Below are 22,170 nucleotides of genomic sequence, written 5' to 3' on the forward strand. Positions count from 1 at the left end.
GTTTTCATTTGTTTAGTGTTAAGTAAAAAAAAAATTAGAGAAGCATAACTTAATCAAATACTAGATCTAACTAAAAGGCACACACACAAAAAGAGAAAAAAACAACAATCAAGAACACCTTTCATATTACTTCAACTTGAACACATGTGTTCTTTACCAGATTCTTACACCTGTTGTTAGGCACCTCCGCACTGTGTCTTGTGTAGATTTTAGACGTATCATTCAAATAACCAAACACAGGCGAAAGGCCAACAATACTCCAAGCTGATGCACAATGTCGAATAATACTTTTAATACGCAACTAAAGGAACCGTCATATGTTGTTCACTTTTATAAACAACATACATTGATACATACAATCAGACCTGCATACATACATCTTACTATTTGCTTGACATAGGAGCAGATCAGAACGCTATACAATCACAATGCATCAAGCCAATGGGTGATTTCACAATACATTGTCATCCCAGTTAACTTATCTGTTTAGTTGTTTTTATAACATCCGGTTTACATTCTTAAAGCAATACAGTACAGTAAGATAGAAAAAAGAAGAGAAAGGGATAAGGAGAAACGTGGGTGCAATATAAATATAATATATATTTATAGCTTTTATATAGCGCTACTTTCATGCTTATAGCATGCTCAGAGCGGTTTGGTCCAATCTCATTTTTGGACCAGTGGTTGGGGGGGGGGGTATCTAGGAGTTGGTTTTCGTGCTGCCTTTAGGCGCTCACTCTGCCCGTGTCAGGTGTCGAACCTCGAGCCCCTTCTAGGTAGCCAAGTGCACTTAGCCTCTCGACCACGCTTCCCGCAATACTATAATCTAAATGAAGCTAAAAAGAACAACGTCAGAGAGTACAAAGATGTCGATGTGAACAAGATGGACAACTCAATAGATAAACGAACCATGGTCCATGATGCTCAAGTCAAAGCTCACTAAACTAAACAATGGCGAGGCGACAAAGATAGTTTGGAAACAAGCATACAAAAAACAACAACAAGGCTACATAGGAAACACAGACTCAGAATCGGCCCCAGAAGAAGTCCTCGCTTGCAGGTAAATCGGCCGGGTTCAATATTATCAGCATGAATATCAGAAGCTTTGAACTGCAAGCTATCAACAACCACATTACAAAAGGAAGAGGCGTGTGGGAGTGTCGAGTGTGTTTCAGATATTTTTGTATTGTTAGGCCAACTGAACACATGATTCCACAGGGTATGGAGATACATTAATGTTAGTATTATTATTACATTTTTACAATGCTTATATTAACTCACTCTGTCTGTCTGTCTGTCTGGTTTGTCTGTCTGGTAAAAGGTTTGTACACGTTATTTCTCTCACACCCAATCTCGGATAAAGCTGAGATTTTGTACAATTATTTCATGCACCTGACAAAATAAGAAACAATTTTAAAAAAATAAATAAAAATTAATTAATAAACTACTGGTAATTAATTATTTTGTTTGATACTGAACAAGGGAAAAAATGTACTTGACAGATGTGGTGGTAAAAGTTGATTAAGTCCCCTGTTCTTATGTGAATTAAATATTGCAATGTCTGTCCCATAGAAATGTTTATTTTTATTTTTCCCCTCGAACTCCACAAAAGTGTCGTTAGTGAACTCATGTTGGCCTTAATGGTGTCTTGACGACCTGCTGCTCTCACAGAGTCATGCCAGACAGCCCCATCCACTCCTCACGGACATTTAATTTGAACTCCGTCTTCCTCCTTTATTTTTCTACACCTGGATCTGTGCTCTGTAGGATTGTTTTGCATGACATCGAAGGTTGTGCGTGTGCTAGAATACTATACACAAACATGCAAAGTTGATTTTTCTTAAAAGCTCCGACGTGACAATTTTTTTTTCTTTCATGAGGAAGTAACAGGATGGCGTGGGGGTGGGGGGAGGTGGGGGGTAAGGAATAAGGACTAATTACGCAATGACTTGTTTGAAAGGGAGACAATCGAATTATACAGACTAATTATGCAATATCTTGTTTGAAAGGAAGAATATCGCTAATCAATGATGCTAACTAAACTTTGCATGAATTTTCTCTTCATGCCTGGATTCAATATTGATACGCCCACATCAAAACATTGTGTCCTGGCTTATCAAACAACAGCCTTAAGTCTGGGTATCATCAGAGTTCAGTGACGCTATCCAGATCTTTACCTTCAACAAGTAGAAATATGGTGTGATCAGCCAATAAAATAGCCAAATGGTACTCACCAATTATTAACAAGAATATTGCAAAATATTATTCTATAATTTTAGAAAGGCTTTTGTTTTTACTACTTTTGTCAAACGTTACAAGAGCAGAATCTGAACATTGAAAACATTTTAAACGAATATATAAATATTGAATATATTTACATCGAACACATTAAACATCGAATACATTGACATCGAATATATTAAATACTATAAGTACACACAATAAACTAGACAATGTCAAGGACTCTAAAATGAACGTCACTGTTGCCAACTAAAGAAAGCATAGTTCAGCTCTAATTGTAACAATATCTCAATATATGGCAGTTGATCCTGGTATTCAGTTTCCTTTATTACCGTTAGTTAGTTGCCCATTCGTTTTTAAATACGTTTTATGTCTAAGAGTGGAATTTAAATAAATGTGTCTCAAGCAAACTGCTGGAAATGATGACTTCAAAAACGAACAAGAATGAAACATGAAATGTGTTTTAGCACACGGTCATTGGGATTAGTGTTACAAGGTACAATTTAGGAAAGTCCAATTGTTCCTTTGGACGTGTTCGGTCTTCGATCTCAATCTAAACTTTACATTTCAATTTATTTCGTGTTGTACAGATCAAGAAAGATTCACAGAGCCGTCTGATTTCTCTCTGAAAAAAAAAATTAAATACTTTTAAAAAGAAAAAAAACATTTTAAAAAATACTTTTTTAAAAGACAATACCTCTTCTATACAACTTATAGAACGATTTTTTGCTATTAATAACTAAAGAGTGTTAGATTTAAAAAAATTTATAGTTAAATAATGTTCCTGAACATTAATTTCATAGACTTATAAATTAGATCTAGACTGGAAACCGGAAATAAATTCTTATCCGCGATTGATCGATTCACAGGCGTATCTATATATAGATTTTAATGTATGTAAACTCTTTTTTCAGGCTCTAGGGGGAGTCGCCCCAATCAATTTTTTCAGTTTTAGAAAAGTAATGATCTTTAGTTTTCAAGGTTTAGAAATAATGCAAAATCATTTCTCGGATATTCACGCAAATATATGAAACAAAGATGGAAAATAAATAATCCTAGATGGAAATAATTCATGTTGATTTAAATCATCTTATGTACATTTAAATAGATTGATTACCTAGACATTTCTAGGTAATGTATCTAAAAATTGCAAAATAATAATTATGAGACGAGAATACTTTTTTATTTTTGATGTTCAATTACTAGATCTAGATCTAAAAATTAAATTATATTTTACATAGGTTAGGGTTGAAAAAAAACCTAGCTTTACTTCTTTGAACTACTTTACAAAACAACGCCTTCATCCAACTTTTTTCAGGACATTTTTTGTAGTGTTAAAAAGTCTCCATGTCCAGTCTAGATATAGTAGATATAAGTCTATGATTAATTTATTAAACTCTTCAATACATGCGGAAATACCCGAAGAGGTATAGTCCGTTCAATATATTTTCTAGTTATGTAGCCAAATTTCAATTATAACGGTCAAACTAAGAGTTTTCCCTGTGCGTCCAACGAGCTAGTAATTCGTTTACCAACGATGTATACCCCTACATCAACTGCCAAATTTCTAGGAAAATCGTTATAGCCGTTTTCGAGATCATGTTTTTACAGTTTTGAGCCCAGGGCTTAGGTTTTAGTTTCCACGGAGGTACGAGTTTAATAGAAGTATTGTAAAAAAAAATAATTAACTTTTGCGTTACCAGGTTGCCTTTAAATCATTTTTGTACATTGAAACTTTGTTCATTTTTAGCGATCTTTTGAAAAAAGGGCAAAAGCCGCTTTTAGTTGTGTGTAGTCTGTCAATCTGTCCGTCTGACTGTGACCTCCGTGACCTCCGTGATTGTCGAAGGCGCCGGTCTGACTGTCCATTCTTCTTTGCCGTTTAGATGGCAGAAACTAGACAAGAATATTGTAAATCAATTATCATAATAGTATAGATGCTACAATGTTTTGGTGCAACGGCTACTTTTTATTATTTTATAAAGGCAAACCATTTAATTATACAAATTAGCTATTCAACCATTTTTTAAAAATAATACACCTTTTTTACAAATAATATTGAGTATTTATAGTTTAAAAAAATAGCCTTAATAGACTTGGTATATTTTCAGAATATTTTCGTAAGAAAAAAAATTGTTATAAAAATATTTGTATCAATAAATTTAGGGTTTTTGTTTAAAAAGCTACTTTTGTTTTAAAAGATAAAGATGTATTTAGTATGTCTATAAGTCAAATATATTGTTACGAATCTCACTATCCAGGCTCTCTGCAAACAGCACCATACACCACCAACGTAAAGAACTTGACAACTCAGGGCTCCAAAATAACGTAACACTTTAATAGTTGAATAAATAACAGCCAATACTGCACAATTGGCAACGCGTACACTGTGCAAATATCTCTCCGATAACACCGTACCGCCTGGCCTCTCTGTCTCGTTCCGGGCTTGCACTGGGTTCAACAGTTCAGGACTGACTTCACACACTAGGCTCGTTGTGTCGGACTCGATCAGACCAAGATAAAGACGCCAGTCGTCTCAACTGTACTTGACAGTACTCCGCACTGAACCGTCGTAATGTTCCGTACAGAACCTACCGCTGAACTGTGATGTAGTCGACCGGACTGTAGTGAACCGGGCTCTGAACCGTCTTGACTGGACACCTCTGCTCTTTATAAAGGGTCCCTACTGGCCTTCTAGAACCGGACGGAACATCGCTCGACGTTTCTAGTTTCGTCACATGACTACATCTCTCGTGACGCCCCTTAGCTCTGTTCACGACGGCGATCCTTCCCGAACCGTCCTGTTGACACTCGACTCGGCTGACCGTCGTAACTCGTCACGGTTGACCGCTCGTCTAGCGCTGGCCTGGGGCGATTTGCGTCGGCTGACTCCACTCACACCATTACCCCCATCTGTGCCACCACCGGGTTTATAACAATATTTTACATTTAATAAACAGTGTTGCATATTATACACGTGGAATGTATTCTCATAACATTATGTACATCTGACTTTTAACCAAAGAGAAATGTCTCTTCGCTGATGTCTTGAATGAGAGATTGAGCCTTTTGAAAACAATAGCAGCAAACAAGAAAATGTTTATAAAACCTATATGCTCCAAACTGTGCTTTTATTTATCACATACTTTTTTTTTCCTGCTAAAATTATCTTATACAGACGTTCTTCGCATATCTTTGTGGCAATCTAGTAATGCATGTTAAGGGGTTACTGGAGTGCGAAATTAATTTTTTTTATTTTTGCTTTAACTTAATAACTATTGTTATATTATATCATATGACAACTCAATAATAAAAAATATATATTGAATGTTGTCTAATGTTTCCGGGTTGCCATGGTAATGGCGGCCATCTTGAAAATAAACAAAATTAGTTCATATAGGAAAATTCTAAAATTTTTCAAAATAGATAAATTTCAAAGCTAAAAATACTTACACCTTAAAGTATAAAGGTGGCTGGAAGGAGCTAGTTAAATTTTATACATTTTCCCTTAGTATTGTGCATTTTATGATTTTTTAAAAAAGGGTGCTTTTTTTCCTGTAAAATGCATCCACATTTTTTTCCCCAAAAGATCGTATATTAAAAACTTCTTGAGCTAAAGTCATGACAACTAGCTGATTCTCTGTAGTATTTATCTCTGAATATGTGTACCAAATATGACATATTTATCTCTATTAGTTCTAGAGATTTTAGAAATATGTTACAGGGGGGGGGGGGGGGTCACAAAAAATGCATTCACTCAAAAACAGTGAATTTGTATTAAGAAAAATATGGAAAATAGTGTTCACCATGCTTCATTAAAATGCTTTTTTTCACTACTAAGTCTTTAGCTGTCTTGCCCAATTTAATCAACCTATTCCATGCTCTAATGGTACTAGAGGAGAAAGGGAGCATTCTGTCAGGCTGGGTGTATGTGTAAGTTATGGCTCAGAGGTTTATGTATTATTGCTACTTATAGTCGTCTGCTGTCCTGAAATGTCTCTAAATGTTATGGTGTTCCTCTAGTCAAATGTGAACATTTGTTTGTTATACATCATACATCTCTTCAATTCAACGAATTTTTTTTAAAGTTCATTTTGTATTGTTTATTGTCATCTGAACTTAGTATCACTTTACTTTCTTAGATGGTATCAGTTTTTTAATCTTAGTTTGATCCTATAGTTAAAACAATACGTAGAGATGTTTAAAAAAAAAAAAGGAAGCAAGTCTCAAGAGATGAACTGAACCAAATCTTTATTGAGCTCAGACAACACTAAAAGACCACCTTTGATACAAAAAAAAAAAACCAAGATGGTTTACAAATCTGTGGAGAAACGTGAATAACTTGACATATCAAAGTGAATGAACGTATAAAAAATTAAAATTCTTCTATCAAGGAATAAATTGAAACACTCAAAAGCTCAACATAAAAATACACAGGATAAACCTGCACATGGATTATTGTTATAAAAATATACAAGATTTATTTTCAAACAAGCCAGTCAAGACAAAATACAAGTCATAAGTTCTCTTGAAAACACTCCTTTAAGATGACGCACACACACACACACCAGCCTAGTTTCATTTTTTTCCTTACTCATGGATTACTTAATTGTCAAATAATTTAATTTAAAAAATGGAAAATATTTTATTTTATAGCTATATCAAAGTCTTTCACGGGCTATGCACAATGTTATATAGACCTATTAACAGCATAGAATGATAAAAATTATAATAATATCTCCAAACATGTGTACTCTTTATGTTTCACACACGGAATTACTTTGCAGGAATATCTAACATTTATAAATAGTTCATTGATCATCCAAACTATAGTTCTGTCATTTGATTCAAAATATTTGTTTCTATGGGACTGTTTGTTAACTCTTTGACAACTAGACAGTTTCGTTTCCATAAATAATCATTTCATACTTCCTGCTCAACTAAATGTAATCTCGGGGACAGAAACAATATTGTTTATGGTTTAGGATCGTCTAAACTTTCTTTGATCAACACACTTCATTGTTTATTATCATTGCTGACCATCTGTCTCAAGAAAAACATCAAGTTCCATCTCTACCTTGTCACCCTCTCTCTATGTCTCTCTCTTCTCTCTCTCTCTCTCTCTTCTCTCTCTCTCTTCTCTCTCTCTTCTCTCTCTCTTCTCTCTCTCTTCTCTCTCTCTCTCTGCTCGTTCTTCTTTAACCCTAATCTGCCCATCGTCTAATCGTTAAACAACTTGAGGATGTTTGTGCAGAGTTTGGCAGCCACGCACGTGTTGACAATTTCCCCTGGCAGCATGGGCGAGTAGTCGCGGACCTCCAGTTTGGAGGCGATGTCCAAACACACGGATCTCACTGGCTCGCGGGTGGAGTGGCCCAGCTGGTGCCCGCCTATGACCACCAGGCATCCCCCCATATGGGCCAGGCCAAAGCGAACCCTGGGATTCTCGCTCAGGTTGACAAGCGTGGTGAGAAGGGCCAGGTCACGTGTCTCCGGTTCAAACCTGTAGACCTGTAAGACACAGAATCTCATTAGCTTGAGGTACCCTTTGAGTAAAATATATATTTTGAAGTAATCAATTTCCTTCACATAAAAAAAATAAACAATTTTTATATTTTTTTCCCCTAAACTAGCAAACTATATTGGCTTGTCTTAAAATATATCCTCAAGCTATATCTTAGGCATAACTGCTCAATTAACATATTCACGTGCGATTGCACTAAATGAACAGAAACCTTTAGTAACGTTTAGTCAAATAATGAGCAGTAATCAAATCACTCCATATTCAATGAAACAATAGGTTTAAAGGTTTAAAATTATTGAAATCCCTCAACATAATTCTAATCTTTCTATCATCGTCCGAAGTTTGTCAGCAATCTCTAGAAAAAGATTATTTAGAATCTATACATAAAAACATGTAATCATGTTTTAAACCTAGATTTAAAATTATTCTAGAGTCCCATATTTAACAAGAGATTATCTACTCGTGTACAGTCCCTCATTTATTTACTAACAATATTATCGAGGAGTAGCGGTCAAAATAAAGTAATAAGAAGTTGAACAATTTTGTTTTCATCTCAAAGGAGGTGTTTTAGAAGAGTGTAACTGTGTAATGCAGTCACGCAGAGCCCCAGGGGTCCGCGAGACGATTGAATGGGGTTCGCAGAGAAAATGAAAATTATCCAATTAAAATAACTTCTTCGCTAAAGACCAGTGATAATCAACTCGCCTCTCAATGCTAGGTTTATTACGTACTATTCTTTGATGATTTTAACCAAAGATTTGAAAACATTGTTCATTTGCATATTTCCGACTGGGTATTGAACCATTGTGTATGTGGAAAACTCAGATTTAAATCACGGATGAATACATACTAATGCAGGAGCAGCTTATTGAAGTACCCACAAATGAGGACATTAAACCAATGTTTGAAGGAGGCTACCACACATTCTGGTTACATTTGTTTGGGCTTATTGAAGTACCCACAAATGAGGACATTAAACCAATGTTTGAAGAAGGCTACCACACATTCTGGTTACATTTGTTTGGGCTTATTGAAGATAACAGACCAAAAAGAAGCACATAATTGTAAGAAAAAAAAAAGGGGGGGGGAGATGTCTATTTGCACTGCACATTTTAGGCAAGCTACCCCACCATTGCCTTTTCTATGTAATAAATAAATAAATAAATAATACTTTATTATATATATTAAAATAATTCTCCTTACCTCGCCATGTCCACATACAATGTACACCATAGAGTCAAGACCGGAAGTTATGGCACGTGCACTCAGCAGACTTGGGGGCATGTTGGGAATGTCCACCTTGAAGGCAGAATACAATCCAGATCTCAGGGCCACAAAGCATTGGATAATACGTAGAGGCTGCCCGGCGTGGTCCAAGCCACCAATCAGATAGATGGCTCCTCCGCTAGTGACTGCGGCCATGTGGTATGCAGGGACTGAGAGATGACCAACCTTGACCCACACGTCTTTGTCAATAATGTAGGCATCAACACATTCTAGGACTGAGGGTACGTAACGAAAAAAAAAACAAAACAACGATCTAGTCAATACAAATAAAAGTTCCTCTTTCAGACCGTGTGGTCTATAGGACAGGTGATGTAAAGGCCATCCGTTTCTGTGGCATACAGTTAACGAGGATGTCATATTTACACAACGACCAACCGCCTTTACTTTTCCCCAACTAATGTCAGGTACCCATTAGAGCTGGGTGGACTCAGAGGCGCGCGAAGATTCGAAAATTAAAAATCCCAGTCTTCAATAGTTATTATTACTTATTTTCAGCTCCTTCTTTTTTCTTCTTTTTTAGATTCTTTTGCATTTTGATTCCAATCAACACATTTCAACACTGTTCATGATAATAATTGTGATTTGTGAAGGACTTCGTAGCGGGCCAACTCCAGCAAACAAACAAAAATTCGTATGTGACTGGACATGTCTTCTATAGGACTTGGAACGTTGTTGTTGATCCCTTTGTTACATACTAACGTCGATCTCTATACAAAATAAATGCTTTAATTTCCTTGTTTATCGTTTAGTGAAGTCTACTATAACCACTATAGACGGATCCATGCTTTAGATTAGTACTAGACTTGAATAGTGTAAAACGTATTTTTATTTAATCATGACTCTCAAAAAGTTGCCTTTTGAGAGAATAATATAAATCTCAAAACAATTTACTGGCATTCATGCGTCCCTTTCGGTGGCCCTACCGGCCCACTTGGGTACCGGCCCACCGGACATTTGCCCGAATGCCCATATATATATATATACTACAGTGCTTTAAAAAAAAAATAGGTGTCGCTACTCAGTGATTAGGTGCCGGTACTCAGTGATTAGGTGCCGGTACTCAGTAGTTGATTGCCTAACTTTTAACTACTAAAAATTAATATTACTAGTCGACCGGCGGCGTAGCATACACCGCTATTTTTGCAGGGCCGACATTAGGCCACTGCAACCTATGCCACCGCAGTGGGCCCCGCATTTTGATAGCACCCGCGCAAATTTTAGGTGCATACATTATTAAATTTAACCATTTTATAACTTATAACAGATTTCCCGCGGCCTCCTGTCGATTTAAATGAGGTCCTGGAAATCTCCTGAAATTGCAAAATATACGAAAAAGTTCTGGAAATATCCGGAAATTATTAAAATCTTTTGAAAACTCATACAAATCTCCTGAAATCTAGAAAATTGTCATTTTGTGGTGTCATTCAATATGGAAAACATCAATCCTACGAGCGATAAAAAAAAAACGGCATTATGCAATACCCGCAATTGTGGAATCTAGTGAAAGAAGCTTCTCGCGCCTCAAACTAATGAAGAATTACTTGAGATCAACAATTCTCGTAGATAGATTGAAACATGTGGTAATTCTTGCTATTGCTATGTAGGAAATATAATTTTTATGATATACTGTATGACTTCGCTACACGCAAGGCTTGTAAAGTAATTCTGTACGTAGTAAAGAATGAAAAAAAATGCAAAGTCGAATTTATTTTCTAATACAAACTCTTAATTTTTACTTATTATCCGCTTCCCTACCCAACCTTGGCCCCCGCGAAATCTGTTTCGCATAGGGCTCTACAATGGTTAAGTCCGACCCTGCTATTTAGTATTTGTAAAATGTTTGTTTGTAAAATGTTTCGGATATTCCTTCAGAGTTGAAGATAATTTACTTTTTACTCTAAACCTCCCGCAAAACGAAGGGGGATGGGAGCGGGCAGGGTTTGACAGTGTCCAGCGCGCAGCCATGCGTAGCGACGTGTGAATACCCACGTGTTCTCCCCCGCCCCCTCTTGTTTTCTCGTGGACTATCCGCAGAAATAAGAGAGTGATCTTTCCTTTACTTGCTTCTCGTTCAAACTCTTGAGGGAAGAAGATAATTATATATATAGATACGTTGAAATACAAGAAAAGTATTTTTTTTTTCAAAAAGGTGCCGGTACGCCGTACCGGTGCATACCGTCACAAAAAAAGTAGATCCAATTATAATTGAAAGACTGTTTTTTCTTTTATCCCTTTCAGACCTTGCGATCTTTAGGTAAGATAATGTTAAAGTCATCTGTTTCTTTGGCCAACGGTTAACGAGCAGGGTGTTATGTGGTCAGCACAACGACAAAGCACCTTTACTTCCCCCAACTAAAGTCAGATGGGTGGGCTCAGGGGCGCAATAAAAAAAATATCCCGTAATTCAAAATCCAAGTTTTCAATGAGATTCGAACCCAGGACCCTAGGTTTGGAAGCCAAGACTAATTTCGATTAAAAAGAGCTTTGAGTGTAAAGAACAAGAAGCAATGGTTAGACAACATCAATGAGTGGACAGACCTATCAAAGATTGAGACTGTATTCTTGGCAAAGAAGAGAAAAAGGATCTTGTATGGTACCGTCTAAGGAACAGATGAAGGTGAGTGTAAAGGACTACTACCAGAGTACTTGTATTAGAGACCAATAGAAAACAGCCTCAAGTAAATGTAGAGAATACTCAGGGAGAAACAAATAGGCTAGGCGTTATTTCCGAAGAAAGTGTCAATAACAAAGAGCTAATCAAACTAATGTGTCAATAACAAAGAGCTAATCAAACTAATGTATTTTTAATGTTTGTAAAGTTGAATTGGATCTAATTTGACAACAAACATGCACCTGAATATCCCCGTTTGTCTTGTCCACCTAGACAGTAAATGCAGCCTCTAGCAGCGATCATACTGTGGAACTTTCGACCTCTTGGCATTTTAGCAAGCACTTTCACCTCACCAGTAGAACTGTTGACACTCCAAGTCATGTCAGTATTAAACTCTCCACCTAAAGACACAAACAAATCCATTTTTGCCAAACTTTAATTGCGTATGTCAATGTTTGATTGTGTTAAACTTACATGCCAATCGAATTATTTACCTGTAAAGTATATATGGTCACCATAGCAACACACGGAGGAAGTGCTGTCAAATGTAAAACCACCAGCAATGGAGGAGCTCAGATCTCCAAAGGTGGTCACCTTATGGTGGATGCCATCAATGATGGAGTAGAAGTGAAGTCCCTTGTCTCGGTCAGCGGTCCAGATGATGAAGTCTCGTGTGGGGAAGAGACACCTAGAGATACAGTTGTGCCGAGGCCAGGCGAGCCGGTCTGTGCAGTCGAGAAGTCTGGATAAATAAAACAAGAGAGCTCACCTAGAGTGTCCACAGTTAGTTTCTTCACATGCTGTTTATAAGCTTTTAAATGCAATTACTATATTGTTTTATTTTGTGAATGTCATTTAGGCATCAATATAAGTTGCGAAGAATTAATGTTCGTTATAATTAGCAGAATATTACAAAAAAACAACAACAATAAGAACAACAACAACAACAAATAACAACAATAAGATACGAAACAATCCACGTACTCATAAGCTCGGGACTCTTCCACCAGTGCCATGGCCAACGAGTTTTCTCGTAGCATCGGGATTTCCCGAAGTTTATCCAGCTCACATGACGTCATTAGAGGGAAGCGAATATGTTGCAGCATGAGAGTTAAATCAGCGGACCTCTCTTCTGGCCGAAATCTGACCCATCTACAGTGGACACGAGTAAAGTACGAATACTTTCATCATAATACTTGTTAGGACTAAAACATGAATAAAGACATTTTTTTAAAAAATGCAAATCATTAATCAATGCATTAAATCTATTCTTAAAGCAATATTAGAGACCTGAACAAGAGTTTGGCCCCAAAACCCTGCTATAGAAGAATAACTATCCAATATTGAGAACTGCCTGATCTGGAAACCACTGTGCAGTTCATCTCAGATATAGGATTACTGGTCTGAACCCTCCAACATAAAAAATGAGAACGAAGATGAAAAATATAAAAACACTTCGGATATCTGCCTAGTTTGAGTTTGAGTTTAGGCACACCGGCACAATTTGGATGAAGACATTAATAGTCTTTCTTTCTGGAGGAGCGCTCGAGATTTCTCAAACAAAATTAAAAAAAAAAAAAAAGAACTCATTTCATGATGAATTTCATCACTAGTTTCGTAACATAAAATATGTTGAAAAGCTTGCCTATGCCCGGATAATTTATTTTCTATACACACTAAATTGTAAATATCCTTAAATGTATTTTTGTATTTCAAAACTAATTGATATCTACATAATTAAAAGTAATTAATGTCACAAACAGACAAGTATGTGTGATCCATCATCCAGCAGAAGTTTATACGTTCATTAGAAACAAACCTGAGGAGAGCCTGGATGACTTCGATCTCCTCTTGCGCGTGCAGCATACTGTCAGCTATCAAGGGTATCATGTGATGTCTGCTTAGTGTTAGGAACTCTTCAGTGCCACTCAGCTGAGCGAAATGTTCTCTGATCACCTGGTAAGTGGAAACCAATACCGGAATGAAAACATAATGACATGCGCACTGACGTCTTTTCTCTACAGTCTTTTCTTGATGATTTCTTGGACATTAATGACTTGAATCGCTGCTACTTTCAGAGAGCGCTCTGGTTACTGTCCGGAATCAACCATGAGACCATCATTACGATCGAAGCAGGACGTTTAGGTGCGAGCCGTTTTGGCGACGGGACGCTTTGGCGCGAAATACATTATGTACGTTTATTGTATTATTTCTTTTACAAGAATTATTCATATCTATGTTTTGCATGAGTGTTTGTATTAAGACATATTTTTCACGTACTAAATGTAAATGTGTGTTTGTTTTTCACATCATTTTCTTTAATAAACATTTTGGCTTGTGTATGTGTGTTTATTAAGTCACACTTTTATTTTTTAAGATATTACTTTAAAATTAAAAACAAAATGAAACGATGATAGACTAAAAATTGATGCAATTATTTGTTGACATTAACATTGGTTTATTTAATGACTGTAAGGTATCTCCAGCTCCATACATACCAAACACTTGCTCATAATAAGTACACATAGAATACATCCTATACATGTACCATATTTCTCCAAATATTGTAAGTATACTTAGACACCATGGTTATTTACCTAAGTCGCTGGAATTCAAGGGTTCATAAAAAAAAAGCTAAGTGCTTATTAAATTATCGTCAAATGATATCTCGCGCCAAAACGTCCAGTCTCCAAAACGGCGGGGCCAAAACGGCGTCGTCAAAAAGGCGGCGCCTAAACGTCACATACCGATTACGATGACGCATTAGATTGATATACAACAGATAAGATTAAGTAAAGACAAATTCTATAGTATAATAATATTCATTCAACTACTTATCTTTGCAAATCGTAACAAAATCTGCTATTGGAAGCACTTCTAATGAACGAACATAAATGTCTTGTACTTAACAGTCGCGAGATGCTTACAAAGATGTAAACGTGACATTAAAACAAGAAAATGTAAAGATGTAAACGAGACATTAAAACAAGAAAATGTAAAGATGTAAACGTGACATTAAAACAAGAAAATGTAAAGATGTAAACGAGACATTAAAACAAGAAAATGTAAAGATGTAAACGAGACATTAAAACAAGAAAATGTAAAGATGTAAACGAGACATTAAAACAAGAAAATGTAAAGATTTAAAGAGACATTAAAACAAGAAAATGTAAAGATTTAAAGAGACATTAAAACAAGAAAATGTAAAGATGTAAACGTGACATTAAAACAAGAAAATGTAAAGATCTAAACAAGACATTAAAACAAGAAAATGTAAAGATGTAAACGAGACATTAAAACAAGAAAATGTAAAGATGTAAACGTGACATTAAAACAAGAAAATGTAAAGATGTAAACGTGACAAAAGAACAAGAAAATGTAAAGATGTAAACGAGACATTAAAACAAGAAAATGTAAAGATGTAAACGAGACATTAAAACAGGAAAATGTAAAGAATTTCTTAGAAAAAACAAAGATTATCTAAGGGGAAGAATTCCGCACTAACAACTATATATTTCAATAATGTAGAAGTTAGTCTCTTTTTCGATATCAAACAAACAAATTAATTAACAATAATTAATCGACTAATCAGTTAATTTTGTAATTGATTCATGCTTTTTTTTTTCAGGTACAATAAATAATTGTTTAGCGTTTCATCTTGATTGAGAATGGGTGTGGGAGAAATAAAGAAATAATTATCTAAGAGGTTCAAAGCCAACATATTTAGCCATATCTGTGAATACTGAAGAATTAAATTCCTTCTTGGGATAAAAGAAAATAATTAATTACCAGTGATTAATTAACTAATTCTTTAATTTTGTTATAAGTTCGTGTCTTGTCTATGCTAATGGGCAATAGCGCAAAGTTTCAACTTGATCCGAGAATGGGTGTGGGAGAAATGTGTACTACCATTTTTATCAGAAAGACAGAGTGATTTAATATAAGCTTTGTAAAAAAAAAGGAAAACATAGAGTTACAAGACGTCCGACAAAAGGAGGACGAGTCCTCTTAAGGAACATATCCTCCGTCTTTGCCTTAATAATAAACTGAAAAAAATGTGGGAAACAATTCAACGATGAAAGAGCATCTATGGCTGATCAGCTCACAGTTGACACAAAAGAAAGAAATAGACTCTCCCATTGGTTCAATGAGAGGCATTCATCTCACAAAATAGCCGACATGAAAGTGTACAAGCATTCTAGTGTTACGCGAGAGATGAAGTAAAGCAAAAGGTCGCTCCACGCAATTGTGATCTAGTAGTTTTACAGCCCGTAATTTGTTTCATTAGACACATTGTAGGTCTAAGCCTCACTTTTAAAGTTTACTTTCTCATGCTTTTTGTGTGTGTGTGTGTGTTCCTGTTGAAGGTTTCGTCTTTAGTTTCGCTTTCGTTTAGGTGTGTACAAGTGTGTATAGGTGTGTACATGTGTGTATAGGTGTGTATAGGTGTGTGCAAGTGTGTATAGGTGTGTACATGTGTGTATAGGTGTGTACAAGTGTGTATAGGTGTGTACAAGTGTATATATGTGTGTGGTTGTATTTTAACCCTGTCGGTGACAAAATATTGATAAGAAATGTTCCACAAATGTTTGTTGTTGCATAGAAAGATTGTTCACACAGTTCAGTCTCAAGCAAGCAAACTTTTCAATGCAAAAGAGAAAACAAAAATCAATCCATTGGTTTGTACCTGGTGACTTCGTCTCAATACTTTCGGTTCAAACAAGCTAGCGTATCCAGCATCGCACAAGGCAACGACGTCAAACACGTTCTTAGTCGAAAGAGTGTCAGTAATGAAACCTGCGCAGGTCCGCTTGAGGAAACCTAGTTGAAACGTGTCGGCTGCCAGAAGTAACTCCAGGGCGTTGTCTTCATTGATGACGTCATCAAAAACGCAGTACATGAAGTCTAAAATCTTGCAAAGAATAATATTTTTTACAAAGCAATTAATAAAAAAGAATTTCTAATTAATATTATAATTTAATATATTGAACATGAGAACGCATTGCGAATGACATTTAGGTCACTTTTTGGGTGACACTACGAGCTAAACAGATTGTCTTATGGTAGATCAGAGCTCGTGACCACGGAACCAGTTCCAAAAAAATAAATAATTTTTAAGATATTTGCCATTCTTCTTTAATTTTTATTAAAGTCACACAGAAGTATAAAAAAATACAATTGATAAAACCTCAAATAGTTTTATTCAACATTAAATAAATTTAAAATTCCACGATTTCACTATCACTAATAAATGAAAAGCGGTGTATAGTTAATTATTGGTCCTACCTTTGAGAAGATATCTGCTTGTATTCCTTTCAGAACGATCAAGTCTTTCACGCCACCTTCAATTCTTCTGTCGGTTTGGTTCATTGAGCTGCTAGCAACTGGAGAAAGAGCTACTCTGTTCATGATACCATCACCCCCATCACTGTGCTCAATACTCAGAGAACTTTGGTCATCCTCTAACTTGGCTGTCTGAGAGTACTCCTCTATCATAGCTTTCAGGAATGGCGAGTTCGTAGCCAAAACAAAACGATGACACCTATACATTAGGTTATACGTTATACATTAGGTTATATGTTATACATTAGGTTATACGTCATACATTAGGTTATACGTTATACATTAGGTTATACGTTATACATTAGGTTATACGTCATAGATTAGGTTATACGTTATACATTAGGTTATACGTTATACATTAGGTTATACGTCATACATTAGGTTATACGTTATACATTAGGTTATACGTCACACATTAGGTTATACGTTATACATTAGGTTAATAAAAAAGTCTAAGAAAGACAGATGAAAACGATGACGCATTCGTCTGATACATCTGAACATTTCCTTTGATAAGTCTCTACTAGATTAGTCTGATTCATCTGAACATTTCCTTTGATAAGTCTCTACTAGATTAGTCTGATACATCTGAACATTTCCTTTGATAAGTCTCTACTAGATTAGTCTGATACATCTAAACATTTCCTTTGATAAGTCTCTACTAGATTAGTCTGATACATCTGAACATTTCCTTTGATAAGTCTGTACTAGATTAGTCTGATACATCTGAACATTTCCTTTGATAAGTCTCTAACTAGATTAGTCTGATACATCTGAACATTTCCTTTGATAAGTCTCTACTAGATTAGTCTGATACATCTGAACATTTCCTTTGATAAGTCTGTACTAGATTAGTCTGATACATCTGAACATTTCCTTTGATAAGTCTCTACTAGATTAGTCTGATACATCTGAACATTTCCTTTGATAAGTCTCTACTAGATTAGTCTGATACATCTGAACATTTCCTTTGATAAGTCTCTACTAGATCTGACTGCACTCTTTCGTTGCTCTTTGAATCTGAAGGATGTGCAGGCAAGAAATCGTTTGGAGAGAAGAAACAGTCCTTGTTTGTATGTACTTAAGTAAAAGGAGATGGTGTGGCCTTTTCAAGACCAGGAATAGGAGACACGCAGAATGTCAGAAAACAGAAAGCATGGAGGGATCTACTTGACACATCACTGATGGTGTATTGGTATGTACAATAAGAGCAATAGATAACAAGCGGTAAAGAGATATCCAACGTAAAGTCTAGAGACATGTGCTAATTTGAGTTATCTTAAGTGAAAGTTGCTCAACTTACTTAAACTCTACATCTTTAACTTTCACTGTCAGGTCTGCAAACTGGCCACTCTTCCTTAACTGCTGGACTCCAGTCAGAACTTGAAACACTTGATTTTGTCGCGGGTCGAGAAATGTGACTTCATCGTTGTTGGCACTTTCCGGGGTCAAAGTTGAACCGGATGTTGAAGCCGATGGAGACGTTTCCGGTTTGGATTTTTGAATTTCGGAGGAGTTCGACTTTTCCTGGCTTTCCGTCTGCCTCAACAGATTGTTCCGTAAGGCCGCCTCAAGGTTGTTGTTGTTAGCGTTGCTGTTGTTGGAATTGCTGTCTCCACCATCACCGACTTCCTCATCTTTGTTGCTCGAACTCACGTTCGACTTCACGGTTGAGTCCGATTTGTTTATCAAGGAGTTTTCTGAAACCATAAGGTCACTTTTACAAAATTCCAAATTGTAAATTATTATTATTATTATTATTATTACAATGAATTTAATGTACATTTTTTTTTGTTTAAAAAAAAAGAAAACTATATGCGCAAAAAAAATAAAATAGATCAGACTAAAAAAGGTTGCTTCGTCACTTAGCCGTGCAATATACACTCTGTCTTTGGTAATGTTATGCCGTTTGGGCTCGGAAGCAATGTTTGTTTCAAGGAACGTCTGACAAGTAGAAGCCTCATTTTGAAACTTTGGTCAAATCTGATCACAATTTTTTTTAAAACCTTTAGAGAAAATTTCGTTTGATTTTACCATCGTACTATTGTATTTAATCAAAATGAAATGCTGTTTCTGATGTTGACAACCAATAGATCTAGTTCTTTTAAAAATAACACTTTAATTTTGTTACTGGAACTAGTACTTCCAACTTCGAGTCCGAAAATCGTAGATGCTACTTCCAAGTTGTGGATATAACATGACTGGATCTCGGCCTGGGTGTGATGTTTCAGTAGTGAGATGATTACAGTTAAAACAGAAACTTGCTATGTAGAAACACTAAGAAACTAGGAAACTGTGGCTACTCCAGTTGTTGTGATTTAGAGAGTATGAATTTCAAAATTTTTGTAGATCTTCTGAGTCGTCTTTTTGTTAACTAATGACGAAGACTCATCTTTAAGGCATTTAGTATACAGTCCACCACCCCTCCATTGACTGGCTCACTTTGCCTCACGCTTACTGAAGTTTGTTTCAAAAAACTTTCTAGCATGTCAAGGTCCCTTCTTCTGTCCTGTTTTTCTCTCCCTGTCCCCACCTTGGCTTTAATACATTTTAAAGATCTATTTCTAGTGCGATTGTCAGCTTACTATTCCTAGGCATAAATTATAGCATCACTTTTTTGGTGGTCCCTAAGTGTACGTTGGCCGAGATCTAGTTTAGAAGAACAGATCTAGATCTAATAAGAAATTTGTTGACAAAATGTAAACATACCATTTTCTATGGTGGTGCCCATATCCACCTTTATTGATCCGCCGTCATGCTTACTTTCATTCCATTGGTCATCCTGTGGTTTCATGTCTTTCTTCATCGGCACACACTCTCGAGTTTCTTCCATAGTTTCAGTAACTGTAATTTAAATTACAAAGTAGATATCTAGAATTGATAGATCAAGATCTAATATGTATAGGGCCAACATTAATGAAGTTTACACTCTATTTTGTAGGTCAGAATATAGATCTAGATCTATATCGAAAAACTTTGTCTAAATAAGCCTAATATAATTACTTAGATCAACATCTAATCTAGATTTAATATGATCAATAGATTTGCAAGCTAGTTTAGTTGCCTAATTTAAACATTTTAGGATTACTCTAAAATTGGCTAAAGATAGACTAGATCTAGTAGAGTTAGATGTAAAAGATCTATAGATCTAGATCTTATTCTTCTAGATTAGATCTAAGGATAGGGTCTAAGAGTCTAGAAAACAGACTCTAGATCTAGATCTAGTATTGAGCAAAGAATTTTTTTTAAAACTAATCTAGACTCATTATTGTAGCTTAAAAGAAAAACTTACCATTCATTTCCATAAAAAAAATTAACACTACTTGAAAGGATTATAAAATATTTAAAATATACGAAGTCCAAAAAATGTTACAGTAAATAAAAGTTATCGCAAACAGTTACAATTTACAATAGACTTCCGGTATAAATTCGTTATTTCCTACGACGTCGTCTAAAAAAATCAACAATTTCAATGACGTCAGATGTCTAACAATTCAACTAATACAAGTGTTAGAGAGTTCACTATGCCTATTTTACTTATTTTTGCGTCATTATTAGTATCTATTACTTTTTTTGTATTAAGTGTTACAGTTAAAGTTTACAGGACATTTTTACTCAAACCGATTTGCCTTCTTTGGTCGTTAGGGACTGCTTGTAGAGGTAGAAACACATATCCGTTAGTTTATTTTTTATATATAGCAGCCCAAACATAGCTTATATGGGCAGAAACGGTCTTTGGATGGCGAGTGGAGCTACTGCCCAAGACCCATACCACAGCTTGAGGAAAACGCGATTTAGCCCAACGAAGAGTCAAAAAGTGGACTTCAGTCTGTGCACGTCAAAGTCACAGCATGGCAGTTCTTTTTTTTTCTATTTAATTACATAAACTTAACAACTCAAGTGGATTTCTGTGCAAAATGTTTCTGGTCGTTTAAGTTGGTTAGAGACCACTAAATTAACAACATAAAAATAATTGGAACGTAATGAAGCGGCAAATAATACAAGGTCCGTGCATCCCAACGGTCAATCAAACAAAAAATGCAAACGCTGCCAAAACTGTCAATAACTTGACTACTGAATTGCTTCTTGTCGCGATGGACAAGCCGGCGATGAACGCGTATGTGGCAGTGCTGATATTGTTCTGTACGTTACAATTCTTGAATCGTTTTAGGATGTAGACAAAACAGGTTGAACTGAGCAATATTATTGCTTGAAAAGCGAGATGTTAATGAAGAAACTATCGAATCAAGATCTGTCGACTGCAGAGTCACGGCAGCACCAACTCATTACCAAGTTTGTCTGCCAGCTGTGTCGCATTACACAAGATGCCTTCCTTGAATTGTTCCTCAGCATGGTCAAGTTGGTTTTTGATTATGTCATTAATGTGACTGCTGATGTGCTGTTGAGCGGCCGCTTGTGCTAAGATGGACAGACTGCTACATTGCGGAAACTGGTTCAAGAACGGGTGAATAATTGACGACAATTAAATGACAAATCAGAAACACGCGAGAAGCAGGCACTGATTACACATATGCAGATTGTCTGGTTTCACTTACAATCGTTATTTTAAAAATACACCAAACAGTCAAAGATCTTCTCAAAGTTGTGACTTAAAGCCCGAATGAATTCTTATTTCTCTGTCCATAGTGTCTCACACAAAAGAGGTAAATTTAGCACCAACGCTCTTGCTTGGGACTGTTACGGAAGAAATAGATAATCTTCTTGATGACACCCACAGCATTACATATATCTGAAACGTCATTCAGATCAATGATAACAAGATTAAGTCTGTGGGACACACAATGGACAAGGTCAGCTTTTCAAAATTTTTCACAAATCCTAGCCTAAACACAGTTCTGAATGCTACCCATCACGGGGGCAGCCATCGTAGCATTGGCCGGGTAGTTTGTCCATGTTTAACCTGTGCATAATGTATTCGCTGACAATGATACAGGCACTGCGACTCTCTTAACAAGGGACAAAACCAATGAATTCTTCTCGAATACAATCACGATCAACAAATCCAACTCTCAAACACATCAATTCAGTGCCAGAAATATCTGCATTTTAATTACCGAACTACCAAGAAAACGCAGTTGATTCTTGCTGCTGCGAGTGCTCCGTCGATACAAATCAACGTTTTGACTCAGATGGCATTGGAAAA

At 36.0% G+C, this 22,170-nt stretch overlaps 1 protein-coding gene across 1 annotated transcript; it reads right to left on the reverse strand.

Moving 5' to 3' along the window:
• Positions 1 to 7,396: 7,396 nt before the first annotated feature.
• On the reverse strand, positions 7,397 to 20,457 carry LOC106054533 (kelch-like protein 21). Its single transcript, XM_013210426.2, has 11 exons — positions 20,299 to 20,457; positions 19,716 to 19,850; positions 18,310 to 18,706; positions 16,950 to 17,205; positions 16,351 to 16,575; positions 13,483 to 13,619; positions 12,648 to 12,815; positions 12,158 to 12,405; positions 11,906 to 12,064; positions 8,969 to 9,267; positions 7,397 to 7,752 (listed from the first exon to the last, which is right to left on the reverse strand). The coding sequence occupies exons 1-11, from the start codon at positions 20,309 to 20,311 to the stop codon at positions 7,462 to 7,464; spliced, it is 2,328 nt and encodes a 775-aa protein (XP_013065880.2). The 5' UTR covers positions 20,312 to 20,457; the 3' UTR covers positions 7,397 to 7,461.
• Between the last annotated feature and the right edge of the window lie 1,713 nt (positions 20,458 to 22,170).

Source organism: Biomphalaria glabrata, chromosome 9 (genome assembly GCF_947242115.1).
Source record: "Biomphalaria glabrata chromosome 9, xgBioGlab47.1, whole genome shotgun sequence".
Taxonomy (NCBI): Eukaryota; Metazoa; Mollusca; class Gastropoda; family Planorbidae; genus Biomphalaria; species Biomphalaria glabrata.

Coding starts and splice junctions, on each gene's coding strand:
- LOC106054533 (XM_013210426.2), bottom strand. Junction 13,620..16,350: donor TATTGAGACGAAGTCACCAG/GTACAAACCAAT, acceptor TCCACTTACCAG/GTGATCAGAGAACATTTCGC. Junction 12,816..13,482: donor GTCATCCAGGCTCTCCTCAG/GTTTGTTTCTAA, acceptor TGTCCACTGTAG/ATGGGTCAGATTTCGGCCAG.